Below are 19,765 nucleotides of genomic sequence, written 5' to 3' on the forward strand. Positions count from 1 at the left end.
ATGTGCAGGGGGTGTGTGTGTCCCTCAGCCCAGCCTGCACCCTCTCCAATCTGGGACCCCTCGAGGGATGTCCTACTGCCCACTGGGATCAGGCCTAAATGGGCAGTCGGACATCCCTCTCACAATCTAGGACTGCTGGCTCCCAACCGCTCGCCTGCCTGCCTGCCTGATTTCCCCTAACTGCTTCTGCCTGCCAGCCTGATCAATGCCTAACTGCTCCCCTGCCTGCCTGATCACCCCCAACTGCCCTCCCTTTCAGGCCTGGTCCCTTCCAACTGCCCTCCCCTGCAGGTCTAATCACCCACAACTGCCCTCCCCTGCTGGCCATCTTGTGGAAGCCATCTCTTACCACATGGGGCGGCCATCTTGTGTGTTGGAGTGATGGTCAATTTGCATATTACCTCTTTATTAGATAGGATTGTTGTTTGGGACAACATTACCTCTTGAATATTAGGTAAACTTCCTTCGAGTTTTAGTGTAATGCCTGTGTGAGTTCAGCACACGCCCCTCTGATTTTTAAAACCTGCTCCCTGACCTATTTGGTGCCCTCTGTTTGCATTTTTGAATATATATAACATACATTCATCTCACCCAGTATAAACCTTGATAGATAATTGTACTGTCATGTGATTTCCACAAAAAAGCCAATTATAGAAAGCATTTCAGATTTCACAATTTTATTGGATTTACATGTTCAGGGGAGGAAAAACTAGATCACCATTTTTTTTCATCCTGATGGTCCCAAACCTGGCTTTCTTTTTTTGTTATACTAACCTGTTATTCTGTCATTTTCTAAAACAGTACATGCACCATCAGTAATCCTGTCACTTATAACCTTTGAGAAATTTAGCCCAGTTCCCCATCTCATCATCAGGCAACTCTGTCTAGCTCAATACTTTAGAAATTCTCCTGAATAAAATTGTTCCCACTGTGTACACTGTGATGTTATAAAGACATATATTAGTAATTATAAAGCTTAAAATAGAGAATTTGACCTAATCTGTGGTATAGGTTGAAATGATGGGAGAGACATTCTGTGATCTCCCAGAATTAATTAGAATGAAGGTGGGATTAGAAGAGAAACTGGAACAGCAAGCCCTGAGGTTAGAGAAAGCATGAGGTATTTGAAGAACAAAATAAGTCCAGCTTTTCTATAACCCAGAGGAAAAGAAAAGCAGAAGAATCAAATGAGCTGGAGATGTAGGTATTAAGGATGGCTTCATCAATATAATATAGTCAATATCAACTTAGATTTTCTTTTTTAACAACAAAGGCAATAACTGCTAGCACATTAAATGTTTACTATGTATTAGATACTGTTCTAAGAGCCTTATATAGAAACCATTTAAACTTTAAATTCTAATTATTTATAGCAACCTTAAAACTATTTATATAAAAAATTCTATCTTATTGATAAACATTACATAAAACAGTTTCTCCACAAAATTTCAGACACAAATTTATAAGTGGTTTTCTATGTTGACAATATAAAACTTACTGCTAAAGATTATTTTATGCTTCCTGTACTATCTCTGATGATAAATAATTTAAAAATCATAATATAATAGGTTATTTTATTCAGGTATACCAGTATTATAAAATTTTAAGTTACTTTTTTTGTAGCATAATTTACTACCTGTATCATTTCTATACTGTGTCAGGAAATTAATGATATGATATGTTATATAACCTTGTATATACCATTTCCAAAGCCCTGCTTTCACAAAGTCAATCATATACTGAATACTTAATTTTGTTAAGATATTAATTTCCAATGGAAATCTTTTAAAACTCTTGGCAGATTATCTTTGTGGAAGTAATACCTTTATAAAAATGTATTTAAAGTTCACATTCACTATAAGTATTTCCAGTATTCAATGTTTTGTAAAGATAAAACAAATTACTATAAATAACAGTGTTCAGTATGCATAACTGTACATGATATTCTATTTGTATATAAGGTAATATGCATACAAAGCCCTTTTTCAGGGCAATAGAAAATAAAGGTAAATCAATTTTACTTCATTTTGTAAGGGGAACAGTTTTTAGATGAAGAAAGAATTCAAGATGTTGCCCAAAGTGGATTTAGAGAGAATAACAGCTAAAGAAACCCTCAGGTAAGATTGATGGAAATGTTATATAATAATAAATGGGTAAAGAAAGTGAAAATTTTAAACAGAAGAATCTCAGGACACTTGCTAGTTTTAGTCAAATATATGGAGTGCTATAATATAGAACAAATATTAGAGCAGTTTGATATCACTATAGAGGGTAGAGCTCAGTTTCTGGAGAAAGATGAATCACATATACTCTCCAAGGCTCCAAGGGTATATGGATTGTCTTCAGTGGTATTAAGATTTTTTTTTTTTTTGGCTCCGTTGTTAAAGGTACTCAGGAATAGAATGAGTGGCAATTTTTTTATGAATTAAAAGACTATAAACTTCCAAATGAACTGTTGAAATAGAAAAAAGTAGACTTCATCACGACTTTGAGATTCCAAACTTAATCAGAGAAAGGTTGTCTGAAAGCTAATTACTAGTATAATCAGAATTATGACAGGAATCAGATTGATGAAGATGAGCTAGTGTATTGAAAATTATATATGTTTGAAGTAATTTTAACTGTATAATTTGCAGATTACTACAAATGTGACTCACATAGAAAATAGTATGAGACCAAATTCCCTTCCATCAACTTCATGATTTGGCTTCCCTATTTATACGCCTTCTAGGCATGTGATTAAATAAAGCTACATATTATATTTGGCACTACAAGTCAAATTCTGGCAGACATTTTTCTTTTTTATATATATTTTTATATATTCATATATTTTTAAATATATTTTATTGATTTTTTACAGAAGGGAAGGGAGGGGATAGAGATTTAGAAATATTGATGAGAAACATCGATCAGATGCCTCCTGCACACCCCCTACTGGGGATGTGCCCGCAACCAAAGTACATGCCCTTGACTGGAATCGAACCTGGGACCCTTCAGTCTGCAGGCTGACGCTCTATCCACTGAGCCAAACTGGTTAGGGCCAGATATTTTTCTTAACCAATAGCAGCACTGAGTTCTATGAAAGTGAGTGGAAACAATTTTATATCTACGCTCCTTCAGTATGAATTACTTCAGAAGAAACATGACTATTACTAATGTATATAAGAATATGTGTATTTCATAAATAAGTTCTTTTACTCTTGGAAAACTAATACTACTTGAGTATGATCATTGTAAATATTATTCATATGTACATATGAGTTTTTCTGAACCTCTTCCCTTTTCATTTCCTTTGTACAGTCATAAATAATATCAGCCCAATTTCTGACATTACCCATTAAGTTCTTTACCTCCCTTCCAACTGTCAATGCCTGGACTACTAGAACACCATCATTGTGGGTTTCTTTGATGCTACTCTTTTCCAACTTTCTTCACATAGTCTTCAAAATTCTCATTCTAAAATATTTTACTGTTTCTTCATTTCCAACAGGATTAACTGCAATTCTGCACACTCTTTACTATAGTGACAGTAAATTTCTTACCCTTTCCTCAAGCTGACTATAATGCACAAGTCAGAGCTCCAGGGAAAACAAGGCACACTCAAATGAGAAACTGAAGAGAGTTTAATAAATAGGTCATTTGTAAAATTCAATAAAGAAGCCATTTGAAAGCTCCATTTTCAAATGATGAAAGGACACCGAGTTGAAATGAACGTTCCTAGGATTAGCAATAGCAAAGAGTGGGTGTCCCTCACCCCGGGCCTGAAGGATGAAAGAATCCTATAATCAGAAGTGAGGAGGTGAAGCCTTAGGAGAGAAGCTCTTGACACAAGATATGGCTACAATTGGGCTTTAGCAAATTTGCAGCAATTCTGAAAAGAGGGTGTGGTTCATATATCCTAAAGTTGTTCTCTCTTCCTCCCACTGCTTCCAGGTGTCTCCCATTAGGCAAAGCCAAGAAGAGGCCAGACAGCAAGGGACCCCATCCATGCAGTTAGTCCATAGAAATAGCCAGGTGGGGAGGGGGAGGAAAAAAGAGTGCAATAGGTAGAGAATGGATCCCAACTGAAAAGAGGGAAAGCACCCAGATCAAATATCCTTTCACAATTTCATGTTTTTCACATGCTAGTTTCCTGACTGAAATGACTTTCCCCTTGCTCACACCTTATTCTAAAGTTCCACAACTGAGCTCTACGCAGATTACAAAATGTTCACTGTGAATTCTTTCCCTTCTCTACATCCAGTTAATTTTTATCTCCTCAGAGCTCCAGCACATTATGCACTTACTTTGATTTTAGCTTGTTGGAGATACTGATTTTATTCTTCTCTATGTTCTTTGGCACTTAAAAAGTATCTGTAGTAGTCAAATGATTGTTGAATAGTGATTACAAATGGTTATTGAATGTTTGTTTACAAATGAGAGTTTCAACACATGCTAGTATATTAATTTTTAAATTGCTAAATGGAAATAATGAACAAAACATAGAGTATGATTAGAAGGTAAAAATGACATTAAATGACACAATGTATACAAAGAGATAGACAATGTCAAGCACAGTAGACAATCTAAATTATCCTAAACTATGCCAAATAAAATGAAATTAACACTTATGACAAAAACAACAACAAACAAACAACAACAAAAACCCAGCTATAGTGATAAGCTTGAAACAAAAGCAAACAAAAAATAACTTATTTTAAGTGGTTCTTTGGTATTTGTGATTGGCATGGAAAGAGAAATAAGCTTATGCCAAAATTCTGATGTAAGAATTTAAAAAGCTTCTTTTGATATTGTCTCTAGCTCTTCAACAGAAACCTAGTCCATTGGGGCACTAGAGTTATAGTATAGGTTATTTCTCTTCTAATTCTCTCCTTTTTAAAACAAATTCCTGTGTGAAAGCAATGAGTAATGAGATCTATGCAACTTTAATTAGGACAACTTGTTCTGAGTGAGTCAGTGATTAAATAAAAATATTTAATGTTACAGTTGGAGACTGTAAGTTCTTTGGGGAAAGTAGGAGTTAATTGCTTTCAATTTTGTCTAATGTGGATCTACATCAGGTAAAACTTTTTCCTGAAGTAAATAGTGGCAGGTAGCAGTTCCATTGTATTATCCTTAAACTCATAGAGATGATGGTGTACATCAAGCAGAGGATGTCTAAATATTTGAGTATTTAAGTTGTGATGGAATAAATGCTTATTTAACTGTTAATGGAAGAAATTAGATAGTAGATAACCTCTACACTTGGAAAATAAAGATGGAAAATAGAGGCTATTTTCATATCTAATTCAAAATTTTAAATTATATTTTCATGATATCTCAATAAGGTAATTTGAATATAAATTATTCAATGATAGAAAATGATAGGAAAACAATTTGTATTGAGTGTCAAATATATGCAGTCATTATCCTAGATGCTATGAATTTAGTAGTAAACAAAACAAATAATAGCAAATAGAAGAAAAATAAAGCAGAATAAGTAGATAGGAAATGATATGAGGCTACTGTTTTAGATAGTAATCAGGACACATGAGCTACCCTGAGAAATGAAAAGATAACTATTCATTCCTTTGTATGAATAACTTCTCTGTCCTCTTATAACAAACCTACAAATGTAATATACTTCTATTCTAACAGTAAAAAAGAAGGATCGCTTACCCTTTGAGACAGCGTGGAGGGACTTGGAGAGTATTATACTATGCAAAATAAGCCAGTCAGTGAAAGATGTGTATCACATGATCTCACTCATATATGGATTCTAATGAGCAAAATAAATTGATGAACAAGGTTGATCTAGAGATACAGAAGCATGGACCAGACTGACGAATCTCAGAGGGAAGACAGGGTGGGGAGGTGCATGGGAAGAGATCAACCAAAGAACTTGTATGCATATATGCATAACCCATGGTCATAGACAATAAGGTAATGGTGTCTGGGGTGGAGGGTGGGGCTGGGAGAGAGGGGTCAATAGAGGAAAAAAGGGGACATGTGTAATACTTTGAACAATACAGATGAAAAATAATAATATTTCTTCTTTGTTCTCATGGACTTTACATGGGTAGACAGACCAAAATAAAATACACAAAAAAACCCCAATAAACATTAACAATGAACTAGTTATTTAGTATCTTAGAAGGTGATACATATGATAAAGAAAAAATAAAGCAATTTAAAACAGAGTATTCAGAGTCTAGAAATAGTTCAGGGAATGAGTAACATGGTCATCTGGAGGATGAGTGTTTCACACAGATGTAAGATCCTGAGGTGGAAACATGCCTAATATGTTGATGAAATAGAGGGGACCCATGATAGTAGAGCAGAGTGGTAGAGTGGTGAGTAGGCAATAAGGTCAGAAAATAGCATATGACCAGTTACTATAAATTCTTACAGACTATTGTAGGGACATTTGTACTGTGCAATCATCAGCACCATCCATCTTCAGAACTTTAATTAAAACTTTATTTGGTTTTATGTAAAAATGTGCATTTCATTGACGATAGTTATAAAAGGAAAAAATATAAAAGAAAATAAAATTATCCAAGGTCTCATGATTCAGAGCAAATCAAATCTACATCAACCTTATTGCACATATAGAATTATATCAGACTATTAAACCCCTGGTCCAAAAATTCCTCATGTGTTAGAGATTCCTCATGCTGAGTCTAGCATAGCTCCACCTGTGTCTAATGAAGCCGTGAGGCTGCACACCCTAGTTGTCTGTTTTACAGCATTTATTTAATGTACCAGTGATCAAGCTTCATAAAAATGATTTATACTTAGAGCGATGAGGCACAGGGAAAAAGAGGTACGGGCAGTTCACCATTCTGGAAAAATGGTCTGTAGCTGAGACCCAGCAAGTGAGAGTTGCAAGTAGAAGATGAAAGAACACTTGGTCATTAAGAAATTGTTAATGGAGCAAAGGTAAGGGACAAGACTCTTTTTTCCCCCAAATTCTATTTGGAACACAGATAGACATCACCAATATTTCAGGCATAGGGCAAAGTTTGTAACTTAGGAATTTTGCAGATTTGGGTGTAACAATGTGCCAAAACAGCTATCTGGAGAAGGACATGGGTTTTTTGTTTGTTTGTTTGTTTTTTCAATTGATATCTGAGAGGAAGGGAGAGGGAGAGATAGAAACATCAATGATGAGAGAGAATTATTGCTTGGCTTCCTCCTGCATGTCCCACACCAGGAATCAAGCCTGCAAACCGGGCATGTGCCCTGACCAGGAATTGAACCGTGACCTCCTGGTTCATAGGTTGACACTCAACCACTGAGCAACTCAGGCTGGGCAGACATGGCTTCTTCCTCCCAAGAAACTGTCATGTTCTGTACCAGAGTGTTGGCATTGCTCGCCTCTCCTCCCCTCCCTACTGCTTCCCTCCCCTACTCTCTTCTCCTTTCCTCTTCTCCTCTGTTCTCTTCTCTTCTCTCTGGCCAGAGTGTGGTGAGGAGAATGGAAGTGCTAAATTGCCTATTGATACACTCTTATCACACCTCCCTAGGGAGTCTTTGAAATAATTGGGGGAATAGCAAGAAATGGTTTATAAGTAAAGGTTATGGAATAAAAAATATTCATATTAATGTTACTACATTTATACACATGTGTCTGGAGATTTGGGAAAATTGATCTTATATTCAAACATGATTTTTTTCTATCTTTGAAAAAGAAGTAAAAATTGTAGAAAGCACCAGTGATTCATAAATTTCCTAAAAGTAACCTTTCCTAAAACATAGGAAAAATTGACCAAAGTTTTTATATCCATAATATGTATAGCATTGTAACATTTACCACAATACATTGAACTAATTTCATTCATTTATAACATCTACTTTGTTGTGTAAATTGTTATGTCGTATAATCCAGAAGAAAACCAATTAGATTAGGGAATAAATTGAAGGTCTCTATTCAAAACTGAAAAACAAACCCATGAAAGTGTAAGAGATCACTTGGAGTGAGAGTCAGGCTTCAGGATTTTTATAACTATTTTTTAATGGCCCATAATAAATTTCAAAGAAATAGAGGTCCTATGACTATGTTGCATAACAGCTTTATGAAAAATAATATTCCTGAAGAAATTAAGAAAACAATGAGTAGTATATAACATAGATTTTTATCTATTTGGCTAAAAATATAACCTTGGCCTAGCTGGTTTGGCTCAGTGGCTAGAGCAGTGGTTCTCAACCTTCCTAATGCCGCGACCCTTTAATACCGTTCCTCATGTGGTGGTGACCCTCAACCATAAAATTATTTTCATTGTTACTTCATAACTGTAATTTTGCTACTGTTATGAATCGTAATGTAAATATCTAATATGCAGAATGTATTTTCATTGTTACAAATTGAACATAATTAAAGCACAGTGATTAATCACAAAAACAATATGTAATTATATATGTGTTTCCCGATGGTCTTAGGCGACCCCTGTGAAAGGGTCGCGACCCACAGGTTGAGAACCGCTGGGCTAGAGCATCAGCCTGTTGTCTAAAGGGTGCCAAATTCGATTCCGGTCAAGGGCACATGCCTGGGTTTTGGGCTTGATCCCCAGTAGGGGATGTGCAGGAGGCAGCCGACCAATGATTCGCTCCCATCATTGATAATTCAGTCTCTCCCTCACCCTTCCTCTCTGGACTCAATAAAAATAGATTTTAAAATAAATAAATAAATAGATAAATAAATAACTAAAAATATAATTTGGTTCAGTTCGATTAAATGTTTTTAAATAATTATTCATGTCAGGTATGTTCCTATGTTTAAATAATGTAAATTTTTTTTTACTATCTTTGTTAATGTTTTTGAACTATAAAATAAAATGTATTACATTACTTAAGGTTTTCAGGTAAGAAATAGTGAATGTCATCTTCAAAATTCTGTAATTAAATATTCCAATCAATACTAGACCATGTGCCCAGAAATTGTCCTTTACTCTATGTTTACTTAGATTTTCTAACTTAAACTAAAAATGTACTTAGAAAATATAAGAAAATATTTCCTATTTTCTAATATCTCCATATATTGAATGGCACATTCACACACACACACATACACACAGGAATTATTTCACAATGAAGAATCACTTTTCCTACCACCATCCCTAAATTTGTCATTTTGAAATGTAACAATTAAATATAACATCTAAAAGATGCTAAGCTTTCCCAGGATTATGCAGTAGAGCCAAGATCCAAATCACTGCAGGCAGTCTGTTCCCAGGCCAATGCTCTCCTGTGCTTCTACATTATTATGGCTCCTAAGAAGTTGTGATGACTGCAGGGTTTAATTCAGTGGTTCTAACCCTCCTGGCCCTTTAAATACAGTTCCTCATGTTGTGACCCAATCATAAAATTATTTTTGTTGCTACTTCATAACTGTAATGTTGCTACTGTTATGAATTGTAATGTAAATATCTGATATGCAGGATGGTCTCAGGCGAACCCTGTGAAAGGGTCGTTCGACCGCCAAAGGGGTCGAGACCCACAGGTTGAGAACCGCTGGTTTAATTTGACAAAGTTCTTCCTTCAATTAAATGAGAATTTAAGACTTGTTTATGCTATATATCTTACATGTATGTATAACACATCTTTCATATATATTATGTATATCTTAATTGAGAATGTAGATGTTAGAAAAGTATTAATAGAACAGATAATATAATAAAAACATTGTCATTTTTATTCATTTATGACATGTGCCATTCAATACCAATTTCACACACACTAAATTTTCATCAAATTTCATGATGCACTAATAAAATTTCAAGAATATAGTGAGAAACAAAAATAGGACCAGAGTCATAGAAGCATTGAACAGACTGTCCAACCTATGAGGGAAGGCAGGGGGTTGGGGGGTGAGGGGGTAAGAGATCAATCAAAGGACTTGTATGCCTGCATATGAGCATAACCAATGGACACAGACAGTAGGGGGTTGAAGGCATGTGCTGGGGGGTGGGGGCGGCTGGGGAGAGTTCAATGGGGGACAAAGGAGACTCATGTAATACTTTAAACAATAAAGAATTAAAAAAATAAAGTACATTGATTTACAAATAATAAAAAGAATATAGTGAGAATTTCTTAACATGATATGCTAATGCCTCTCCTCCTGATCACATTAAAAATTATGTGCTTGTGCCCAGCTGGCGTGGCTCAGTGGTTGAGCGTTGACCTATGAACCAGGAGGTCAGGGTTCGATTCCCAGGCAGGGCATATGCCGGGGTTGCGGGCTTGATTCCCAGTTTGGGGTGTTCAGGATGCAGCTAATCAATGACTTTCTCTAATCATTGATGTTTCTATCTCTCTCTCCTTCTACCTTCCTCTCTGAAATCAATAAAAATATTGTTTTAAAAAATTATGTGCTTGCAAGAAATATAAAAGACAAAAAAAAAGAAGAAGAAACAAAGACAAAATAAAAAAGAAAGGTGCTCAAACCAAAGCAACATTCATTTCTATCTTGAAGCAAGTTTGCCTGTTCCCCAATTTGGGGCGGATAACGCTGCTTCTTCTTATTTCTGTCCCTCCTGAAATGAAGGGTTGAGACACATGTAGAAATTCAGAGGTAAAGGGGAAAGGGATGATTGATAGTTTCAGAGGTAGTAAAAAAAAATGTGATTTTGTGCTTATTTCTCCTATTTAGTGGCAAGTAACCACTGTTCCTTCAGTTTAACTCTCTGGGTCTGGCATTGGAAACAGTGTCTAAAGATGTTATCAATACCTTTGTGCTCACTATTTCAAAATAGTAAACACAAAGGATACACTTATGGAAAGAACTTGTGTTAAATTGGTGGCTTAATGCAGTAAGATTAATATTACAGCCTCATTATATTTTGAAACAGTCTTGTTAATGTAAAAAACAAAATGCTCCTTTCCAGCGGTGAGAATATTGAGACTTGCAGTTAAAGTGAAATCATCCCCCGTATATTCCATGCAGCTGTCAATCACAAAACTGAGACTGAAATCAACTGGCCTGGTCCATTTTTTAGCATAATGTTGAATTAAAGTGTAACCAGCTTCAATAACAGGTGGGAGCTTACCATTGTTCTAACACAGGCATGCATATTTCATGATGTCCAATATAAGAAAGCAAATGCACACAGAAACATTTAAAACTGAAACATGAGAACAAGTGTTGGAGGCCCATCCAGCTCTTTAAATTTGTTTGAGCATCTCAGAATCTCCTCTGTAGATGAGGGAACAACGTAAAAGTTACCTTAAACAGCTATAAATTAGTATGTCTCATTTCTTTTAAAAAATTTTATTGAATTTATTGGGGTGACATTGTTTAATAAAATTATATAGGTTTCAGGTGACGGTTGTATAACACATCATCTGTGTATTGTACTGTGTTCACCACCTCAAGTCAAGTCTCCTTCCTTCACCATTTCTACCCCCTTCACCCTCTTCTATCTCCCTTAACCTCTCTTAGTCACCATTCGGCTGTCTGTGTCTTTGAGTTTTGCTTTGTTTTTTCCTTTGCTGAATCCCTTCACCTTTTTACCCAACCCAACTCCCCTTCCCTCTGACAGCTGTCGTCTGTTCTCGAACCATTTATTCCTTGAACTCTTTGCTATTCATTATCTGAAAGATTGGATGTAATGTTTGAGGCACAGGGTTTACCCCGCTCCCAGTCTCCGCAGACTACTGGAAGTAACCTGTGCCAGAGACACAGGCTGGTGGCAATCTTTGGGAAGGGGTTTCTAGCCTCGGATGGATGGATGCTTCATGACTGGGAGGCCAAACCGGTGTTGGCCTTGGCATAAAGAGAGGGAATGGATGGGTGGGGATGTAGACCCACAAACCAGAGAGCAGAAGTTAGAGAAGAGGTTGACTCTGTCCATTCCTCTAACAGAGAGACGGAAGGCCCCAAAAGTTCATTTCACAGGGATGTAAGTTCTGCGGCAGTAGTTTGAAGCCATTTGATAAACTCGCTAGTATTGTTTCTAGCTGACTTTGTCCCACCTGGAATGGCAGATTTTCTCACCTCCCGCATCGGCCTCCTTCTGTCCCTCTAGATGCCCTCAGTGCGGATGAAGGGGTTGGGTGAGTGGGGGAAGCCTTAGAAACAGACCCTGGTTCACCCCTGCAGGACTGACTATACATGGGTCCCTGACCTCCCTTCTCCAAGAGCTCCTTCCCAGACTGGTTCCTTTTATCACCAAACCCATCTTGTCACCGTTTTCCTTTGTAACTTTATCCCCCCAGCCCCGCTCTCCCCTCTCCCTTCCCCCTCCTTCCTTCCTGCTACCTCCTCACCTGTCCACCGCAATGGCCGTCATAGAGTAGATGCTGGCGAACACCGCCGTGATGGGAAAGAAATTCTGGAAGCGACAGTAGTTGGCGCCGAAGTACCACTCACTGTGAAGCGCATAGATGAAGTTGACCAAGGTGTTGAAGGCGGCCATGGAGGCGTCGGAGAAAGCCAGGTTCACGAGGAAGTAGTTGGTGACGGTCCTCATGCGCTTGTGGGCCAGGATGATCCAGATGACGATGAGATTCCCGAAGACCGCCACGGCCACCACCACGCTGTAGGCGAGGGACCAGAGCGCGATTCGCCAGGACGGCTGCACGAACTGGTTGGTGAGGTTGGCCCGGGGCTGCAAGGGCTCGGGGGAGGTCGCGGGCAGTCCCGGCGCGGAGGACGAGGCGGACAGGTTGCCGTCCTGGGCCAGCAGCTGCAGCCACGCAGCCTCGGCCACCCCCGCCGCGAGCGCCTCGCTCAGGTTCCCGGCGCCAGCGCCAGCCCCTCCCGCGGCCGCCGTCCAGTTCCAGGCTGCGGGGAGAGAGGCCATCGCCGCGGGTCTGGAGCCCTGGATGTGCCCACTCACCCGCGGCCAGCCCGAGCCGAGCCTCCTGAAGTGCTTCGCCTCCTGGTCCCTGGAAGCGCCGCAGGGAAGGTGCGAGGGCTCCCCTGGCTGGTGAAGGGATGCGATGAGCCAGCAAGTGATGGGGAGGACGGGCGCGACTTCGTCCAAGGAGTTTGAGACTTTGGCAGGGTTGAGATGGTTGGGGCGATGTTAGGGCTGTCACCCGCCGGATCTCGGGGTCCGCCCTGGCGGGAGCTCCGCGCACCTGCTGAAGCACTGAGGTCCCGGCGCCTGGCGCGCTTTATGGTCTCCTAGTCCCCCGCTTTGGTGACGTCGTGGGGGCTGCCGAGCTAACCAACCGCTTCGAGGCGCTCCTTTCCTCCACCCGCCCTTCCGAGTTCATTCACTCGCTACCCGCCGCCCAGCAGCTGGGTCTTGGCGGGAGGTCGTGCTCCGGGAGGGGCTGCACTGTCTCAGATGTAATTAAAATCTCTCCAAGATTGTTTTTCCACTTTTAACTTCAAGATGTTTTGCTGAGGTCCCTGCTCTCAGGCGTTTACTGTTCCTTTTCTAAACCAATTAAACCGTTCACCGGTAAATGAAAAACACACCCCAGGGGATTTTTTCTGAGAGGAGGGGTAGAGGGGGGGGGGTGCAGGGGGGTAGCTTGCTGAGGGCTGTGGGCACAGCTAGCCATGCCCGGTGTGTTGTGTTACTGGCTTTTGGAATGTCACTCAACTTTCTGCACGTGTGTTTATGTTATCACTTCTCAGATCTCTTTTCCTCTAGCTCCCACTTTCAAATACAGTCGCCCTCTTCCTCTAATCTCAAGCTCCAGGACAGACGATGGTTTCCCCTGGAGGATTCTGCCCTGGGTGGCATGCATGACGCACAGGGGGGTATACCAGAAACCCCCCAGCTGTATTTTCTTGAAAAAAAGCAACAAAAATTGGATTTCTTTATTTCTCTGGTATAAACGTATCCTGTAAGCAATCTAAATGCATACACTTGGTTATACAGGTTTGTACATCTGGCCCTTGGGTTTTCAAGGCCTGACCTGTGAGGACACAGTGATGAAGATGAACAGCAAGATCCTTAGTTTCCTGGGCAGGTGGGCAGGCCTGACTTCTGAGCTTTGGCTGGAGCGGGTGAGCCGGAGTGCACTGTGGAATGCGAGCTGGAGAAAATAGTCTGTGATTAGATAGATTTTATAGACAATGTACCCGTGTGTTCCAGAGGCTATGCTCTCTTTTACTAGTTTCTTGGGGTAGGTGTGCAGGGATTTCTGTTAAACATCATTCAGCAATCTCCTGAAAACACTTGGAATCTTTCAACCTCAGTTTTCTCATTTGAAAATGAAAATATATATATTTTTTATAGAGTAATTATAAGGATGAGTGGTTTCAACAGATTCCTTCAACAACACTAGGCGAGCTGGAGACCTCAGTGAGTATTAGCTGTTTCCCTCTTGTTATTGTTTTGCGTTTTCATCTAAATGTTTTCAGGTAAAATGAATCTGAGGGAGTTTGCTTTACTTCAAACAGAGGTACCTTCTAATTTGTGAATATTCTGTATTGTTTAATTTCCCAGTTCAGAATATGTTCTTTAAAAATTCTGCAATGATATGGCACAAATGGACATAGGGTGACTGGTCATGACTAGTGTTTTCCATTTTGTATTTTTTATGATGGAAACAGTAGTGTATGGAAATAGGTTTGAGGCAACCTGATAATTACATTGACAAAACCCTGCTTCAAGGTAAATGCATGCTGAAAGTGATAATTATCAAAGGTTATTATTTCCCAAAGAGGCCTGTGAAAATATATGATAAATGATAAGAGATTTTAACAGAGATTTCATATTTCCTGCTTACTAAAATTCTAAATTAAACAAATTTTAAAGGCAAGTTACTTCTTTCTGCCAATTTATCATCTAGAAATTACTTGAGTTACAAATGAAAGCCTCTTTCTTCCCTAATCAAATCATGAATTTTTAAAAATTTCTTTGTATGGTACACACCATTTATCCTATCTAATAGAGGGAATATGCAAATTGACTGTCACATCATCACAAAGATGACTGTACCCACAGAAGAGGTGGGGTTTTCATAACACAAGTTGGCTGCACCCACTGCAGAGTCCGAGTTCCTGTAACGAGCCTTACTGAGCAATCAGCAGGGACCTGAGGCTGCGTGGCTCTGGGCCAGGGCAGGGGACCTGAGGCTGTACCCCCTGCCCAGTAGGGCTTGACAGGGGACCTGAGGCGGCGCTCCCCCACCAGGCGAGGCTTGACGGAGGCCCTGAGGCTGCACCCTCCCCCTCCGTGCAGGGCTGGGGGACCAGAGGCTGTGTCCCTCTCCCAATGGGACTTAACAGGGGACCTCAGGTCATGCCCCCCTGCCCCAGCGCCGGGCCAGGGGACCTGAGGGTGCACTGGGGGACCTGAGGCTTTGCCTCCTGCCTGATGGGGCTTGACAGGGGACCTGAGGCTGTGCACCACACCCAGTGGGGCTTGACAAGGATGGGGCCGGCTGGGTCTGGATCTCACCCAATGAGGGTGGGTCCATCTGGGTGAGGGTCTCGGGTGATTTTGAGGCACTGTGGGTGGGCGGGGACTTGACTCTGGGTCCTATGGCGTGCCCCAGACTCTGATAGGAGGAAGATTTTCATATATATTTTACTAATTTTCTTTTATCTCTGACACTTCTATTATAGAGAAAGGGCAAATAGCAATATTAAAATTTTCCTCTAATTAATTTCCTTTTAATGTGCATGAATTTTGTGCACCGGGCCACTAGTTAAAATTATAAAATGGATTGCCCAACTGGCATGGCTCAGTAGTTGAGTGTCAACCTATGAACCAGGAGGTCATGGTTCGATTCCCAGTCAGGGCACATTCCTGGGTTGTGGACTCAATCCCCAGTGTGGGGTGTGCAGGAGGCAGTGAATCTATCAATGATTTTCTTATATCATTAATGTTTCTACCTCTCTCTCCCTCTCCCTCCCCCCTGAAATCAATTTAAAAAATAGATTAAAATAAATAAAAATATTATAAAATGGATCATTGTGGTGGTTTGGTAATTATGTATATATATATATTTTTAAATATATTTTATTGATTTTTCACAGAGAGGAAGGGAGAGAGATAGAAAGTTAGAAACATCGATGAGAGAGAAACATCGATCAGCTGCCTCCTGCACATCTCCCACTGGGGATGTGCCCGCAACCCAGGTACATGCCCTTGACCGGAATCGAACCTGGGACCTTTCAGTCCACAGGCTGACGCTCTATCCACTGAGCCAAACCGGTTTCGGCGGTAATTATGTATATTTTGATCAAATGTTTTAAGTTGTAAAATTACTTGGTTGTGTAGAAATTCATTCAGTTTACACTGTTGCTTTACTTATCCATACAGAGTATCATAAGTCTGTGATTCTGTTTTCCTTGGATTTACATGTGGGTGGAGATGATATGACAAAAAATAAATGGTAATTATGAAATTGAAGTAGTTACAATGCAAGGGACTTAAAGAGATCTTTCCTTTCAGAAGAAAAGAGGAACCCAGGTCATGCTTTTCCTTCTAGATCTGCCTTTCTCTCTGTATTCCAGGGTAGTAGTGAGGGTAGTCATTGTTCATTCATTGTTTCAGTCATTCCTCAGGCATAACTTGAGTATCCTTCTTTCCAGGAGCTGTACCAAGTACTAAGAATGTAGCAATGAAACAGTCTGATATGAATCCTGTTCTACTACAGCAGTGATGGCGAACCTTTTGAGCTCGGCGTGCCAGCATTTTGAAAAACCCTAACTTAACTCTGGTGCCATGTCACATGTAGAAATTTTTTGATATTTGCAACCATAGTAAAACAAAGATTTATATTTTTGATATTTATTTTATATATTTAAATGCCATTTAACAAAGAAAAATCAACCAAAAAAATGAGTTCACATGTCAGAGGTTCACCATCACTGTCCTAGAGCCACAGTCTATTAGCATTTTTGACATTTAGGCAAGTATTATGAATAGTAAAATAGGGAAGAAAAGAGAAAAATGGAGTGTGTGACTGAGTGGAAGGATGCTTTACTCACTGGATTCTGGATTCTGTCAACTTCTCTTAAAAAATGGGAAATTTTTTCCAGGCCTTTGTGGCTCAGTTGTTTGATTGTTATTCCCATGCACCCAGAGGTCACCAGTTTGATTCCCAGGCGGGGCACATGCCTGGGTAGGGAGCTTGATCCCAGTAGGGGGCACGCAGGATGCAGCCAATTGATCTCTCTCTCTCTCTCTCTCTCTCTCTCTCTCTCTCTCTCTCACACACACACACACCCATTGTTGGAAACTGGCAGGACTATGAAAATGCTGGGGTAGCAGCAGACCATATTTACTCTCTGTTTTTGCCTTCCTCCTGAATCCCAGTAGAGGTGTGAAAAGTGGGGCTATGGATTTTTTTTCTAACCTTAGGAAGTTGTGCTTATAATTTCCACTCTACACGGCAGACTTTTAATTCAACCTGAGGTCTGCATTCTACTCAGCAGATATTAATCTTTATCCAGAGATTTAAACTTATTTTTCTGGAAATACTAGATTAATAGACTTATTGATATTTTTCTGTCTTATTGTGTTGGAGAGACCAGGAGTAATATTTTGGGGGAGGGTGGCGACCTGAATAAATCATTCTTAAAATGGAAAAGTTCTGATCCTAGCCTTTGCGATGATTGCCACTGCTCTTTTTGATTACATGATTTGTTATTTGGCAATAAAAATGTATCTGCTCTCGGGGGTAGGGGAGGCCAGGGGATTGTCAAGGGCGGGAAAAAAAGGAGACGTATGTAATAGTCTTTGTAATACTTTAAGCAATAAAACAATTAAAAAAAAGAATCAACCAATGAGTGCATGGATGAGTGGAACAACAAATCGATCTTTTTCTCAAATCAATAAATAAATTTTTTAAAAAGAAAAAAAAAAGTATCCGCTCAACTGTAACTAAAACTGTGTTTTTGAAATCTCATAAAGTAAACATAAAACAATGCAATTTATTTGTAGGACTAACTCTTCAGACAAATTTTGGTAGAACTGATTGTTCTCCATGGTCTTAGAAAGAAACTGGTTGATTGCTTCATCTACATAAATAATTCCCTTGGATGGCTAAGGAAATAAAATTAAAGGAGGAAAAAACTATCTCAAGATATTCAGAAGTCTCTTATTTTGAGGGACTGTAGAGATCACTTAATCTAAATTCCTTAGAGATGGAGCAATTAAGTCACCAGGAGTTACAAGTCATTTATGGTTGAGTAGGTAAAATGGCTTGGGAGTTGTGAAGAAACTTTATTGGTATTTCAGGGCACCGGTACTGAATGTACTTTCATATTTAGTTAACAATTGCTGACTAGTTATTGGGCTTTAATTGAAACTTTTACTGTTGAACGTCATACAATTAAATACCTGTTATGGTCTGTGTTATATCAGCTCATCATTGGGACAGGGAAGGAAGTCCTAATGAGTCCGATGGTTTTTCCCTGAGCAGGAGGCAAGGGTGATTTCTTTCCCAGGTCCTTGTCCAGGTGGATTCAAAGAATGAAGACACGGACAAAAAGTGGTAGATGAAAAGATAGAAATTTATTGGAAACAAGTACAGACTCCCACGTAGGGAGGGGGTCCCACAGGGGCTAGCCTACTAAGCTCCTTTTCCCCTAAGGTTTATAAAAGCTGCAGTTCTTCGTTTCTTGATGCTGCCTTTCCATTGGTAGAATATTAACTTCAAAGCTCAAAACTCACAAGGTGCCCCATCTCTTTCTCCCCTTTCAGTGGTAGAATTCTCTATCTCCTATGAAAATCTGTTTTTCCTTTCTCCCATTTGTCAGCATTTCTCTATTCCCTGTGGAAATTTGTTTCCTCTTTCTCCCCATACCCTGCGGCTTTTCCCTATCTTCTGTGAACGGATGTCTTCCTCTCCCCTTATCCTGTGGCACCTTTTGTTCTCTGTGAATGTATGCCTTTTGGCAGCTCCAAGCCCTCACCCATGCAGTCCTTCCCCATGGGCCCTCTTTGTTCCTTAATCTCCCTAAACCTGCCTATTTTACCCCTAAAAACTCCTTTCACTAAGAGACTTTCCCCAGTGAGTGGAAATGGCATATTCAAGAACATGCAACATGAGGAACAGTGTGAATCTTACAGCATTTGCTTGTCTGTCAACAGGAACATCAGAAGCTAAAAGAACCCATAGGCTGACTATTGAGCAGATCCGGGCAGACCCATAGCTTATAGATCACATTGGCTTATTACCCATGACTTTGGATGGATACCAAAAGCCTTGATCAGGTTAGACACTTATTCTATATTTGGATTTATTTACCCAGTAACTGAAAAAATACCTCTAACACTGTTTAATGCCTAAAACAGAAAATAGGTCAATTTGGACCTTTTGCTTACATAGCATTTGATCAAGGAACCTATTTTATTTCAGGTGCAATGAAACAATGCCCTGAAAAACACACATCTTACCCCCCAAAATAGTGTAAAATTAAAATTTGGAATGGGCAATGGAAACAGCCACTTACTATATTGAGAAGTGATAGGAATTAAAAAGATGGCTGTACTACTGAATAAATGTGTGTAGATACTGTTGTATTGTTTTTAGCTGCCAGTATTATAAATGATGAATTCTAATATAAAGTTGATTTTTTGTTGGATTAAGACCTATTTCTATTTATAAACTTGTATGATTATTATGAAATGTAAAATATAAAATTGAGAATATGCTGATAATATTCTAGAGGGCAGAGACTAAGCTTTGTACTATTTTTAAGCCTCTTCAGCAGGGAATATGGGCGATATACAGTGTACAATGTAAGAGCTAAACATTCAATTAATTGCAGAGACCAGCATATCAAAACATCATTCTATGTTTTATCATTTAAAAACTTGTTTGTTAAGCCTCTGCTACCCCATATAAATTTTGTTCTCATATAATG

The 19,765-nt window shown here is 39.4% G+C and overlaps 1 protein-coding gene across 1 annotated transcript in view; it reads right to left on the reverse strand.

The window, feature by feature from the left end:
• The window catches only part of TACR3 (tachykinin receptor 3), a gene marked incomplete at both ends in the record, with an annotated part of 54,613 nt that extends 41,831 nt beyond the window's left edge, over window positions 1-12,782 (reverse strand). The window contains one exon of the mRNA XM_081114248.1: window positions 12,247-12,782. Within this exon, the coding sequence (XP_080970374.1) occupies window positions 12,247-12,782 (536 nt within the window). The remainder of the gene's footprint in view (window positions 1-12,246) is intronic.
• Window positions 12,783-19,765: the final 6,983 nt, after the last annotated feature.

This window comes from Myotis nattereri (assembly GCF_964212035.1).
Source record: "Myotis nattereri genome assembly, chromosome: 1".
In the NCBI taxonomy this organism is placed as follows: Eukaryota; Metazoa; Chordata; class Mammalia; order Chiroptera; family Vespertilionidae; genus Myotis; species Myotis nattereri.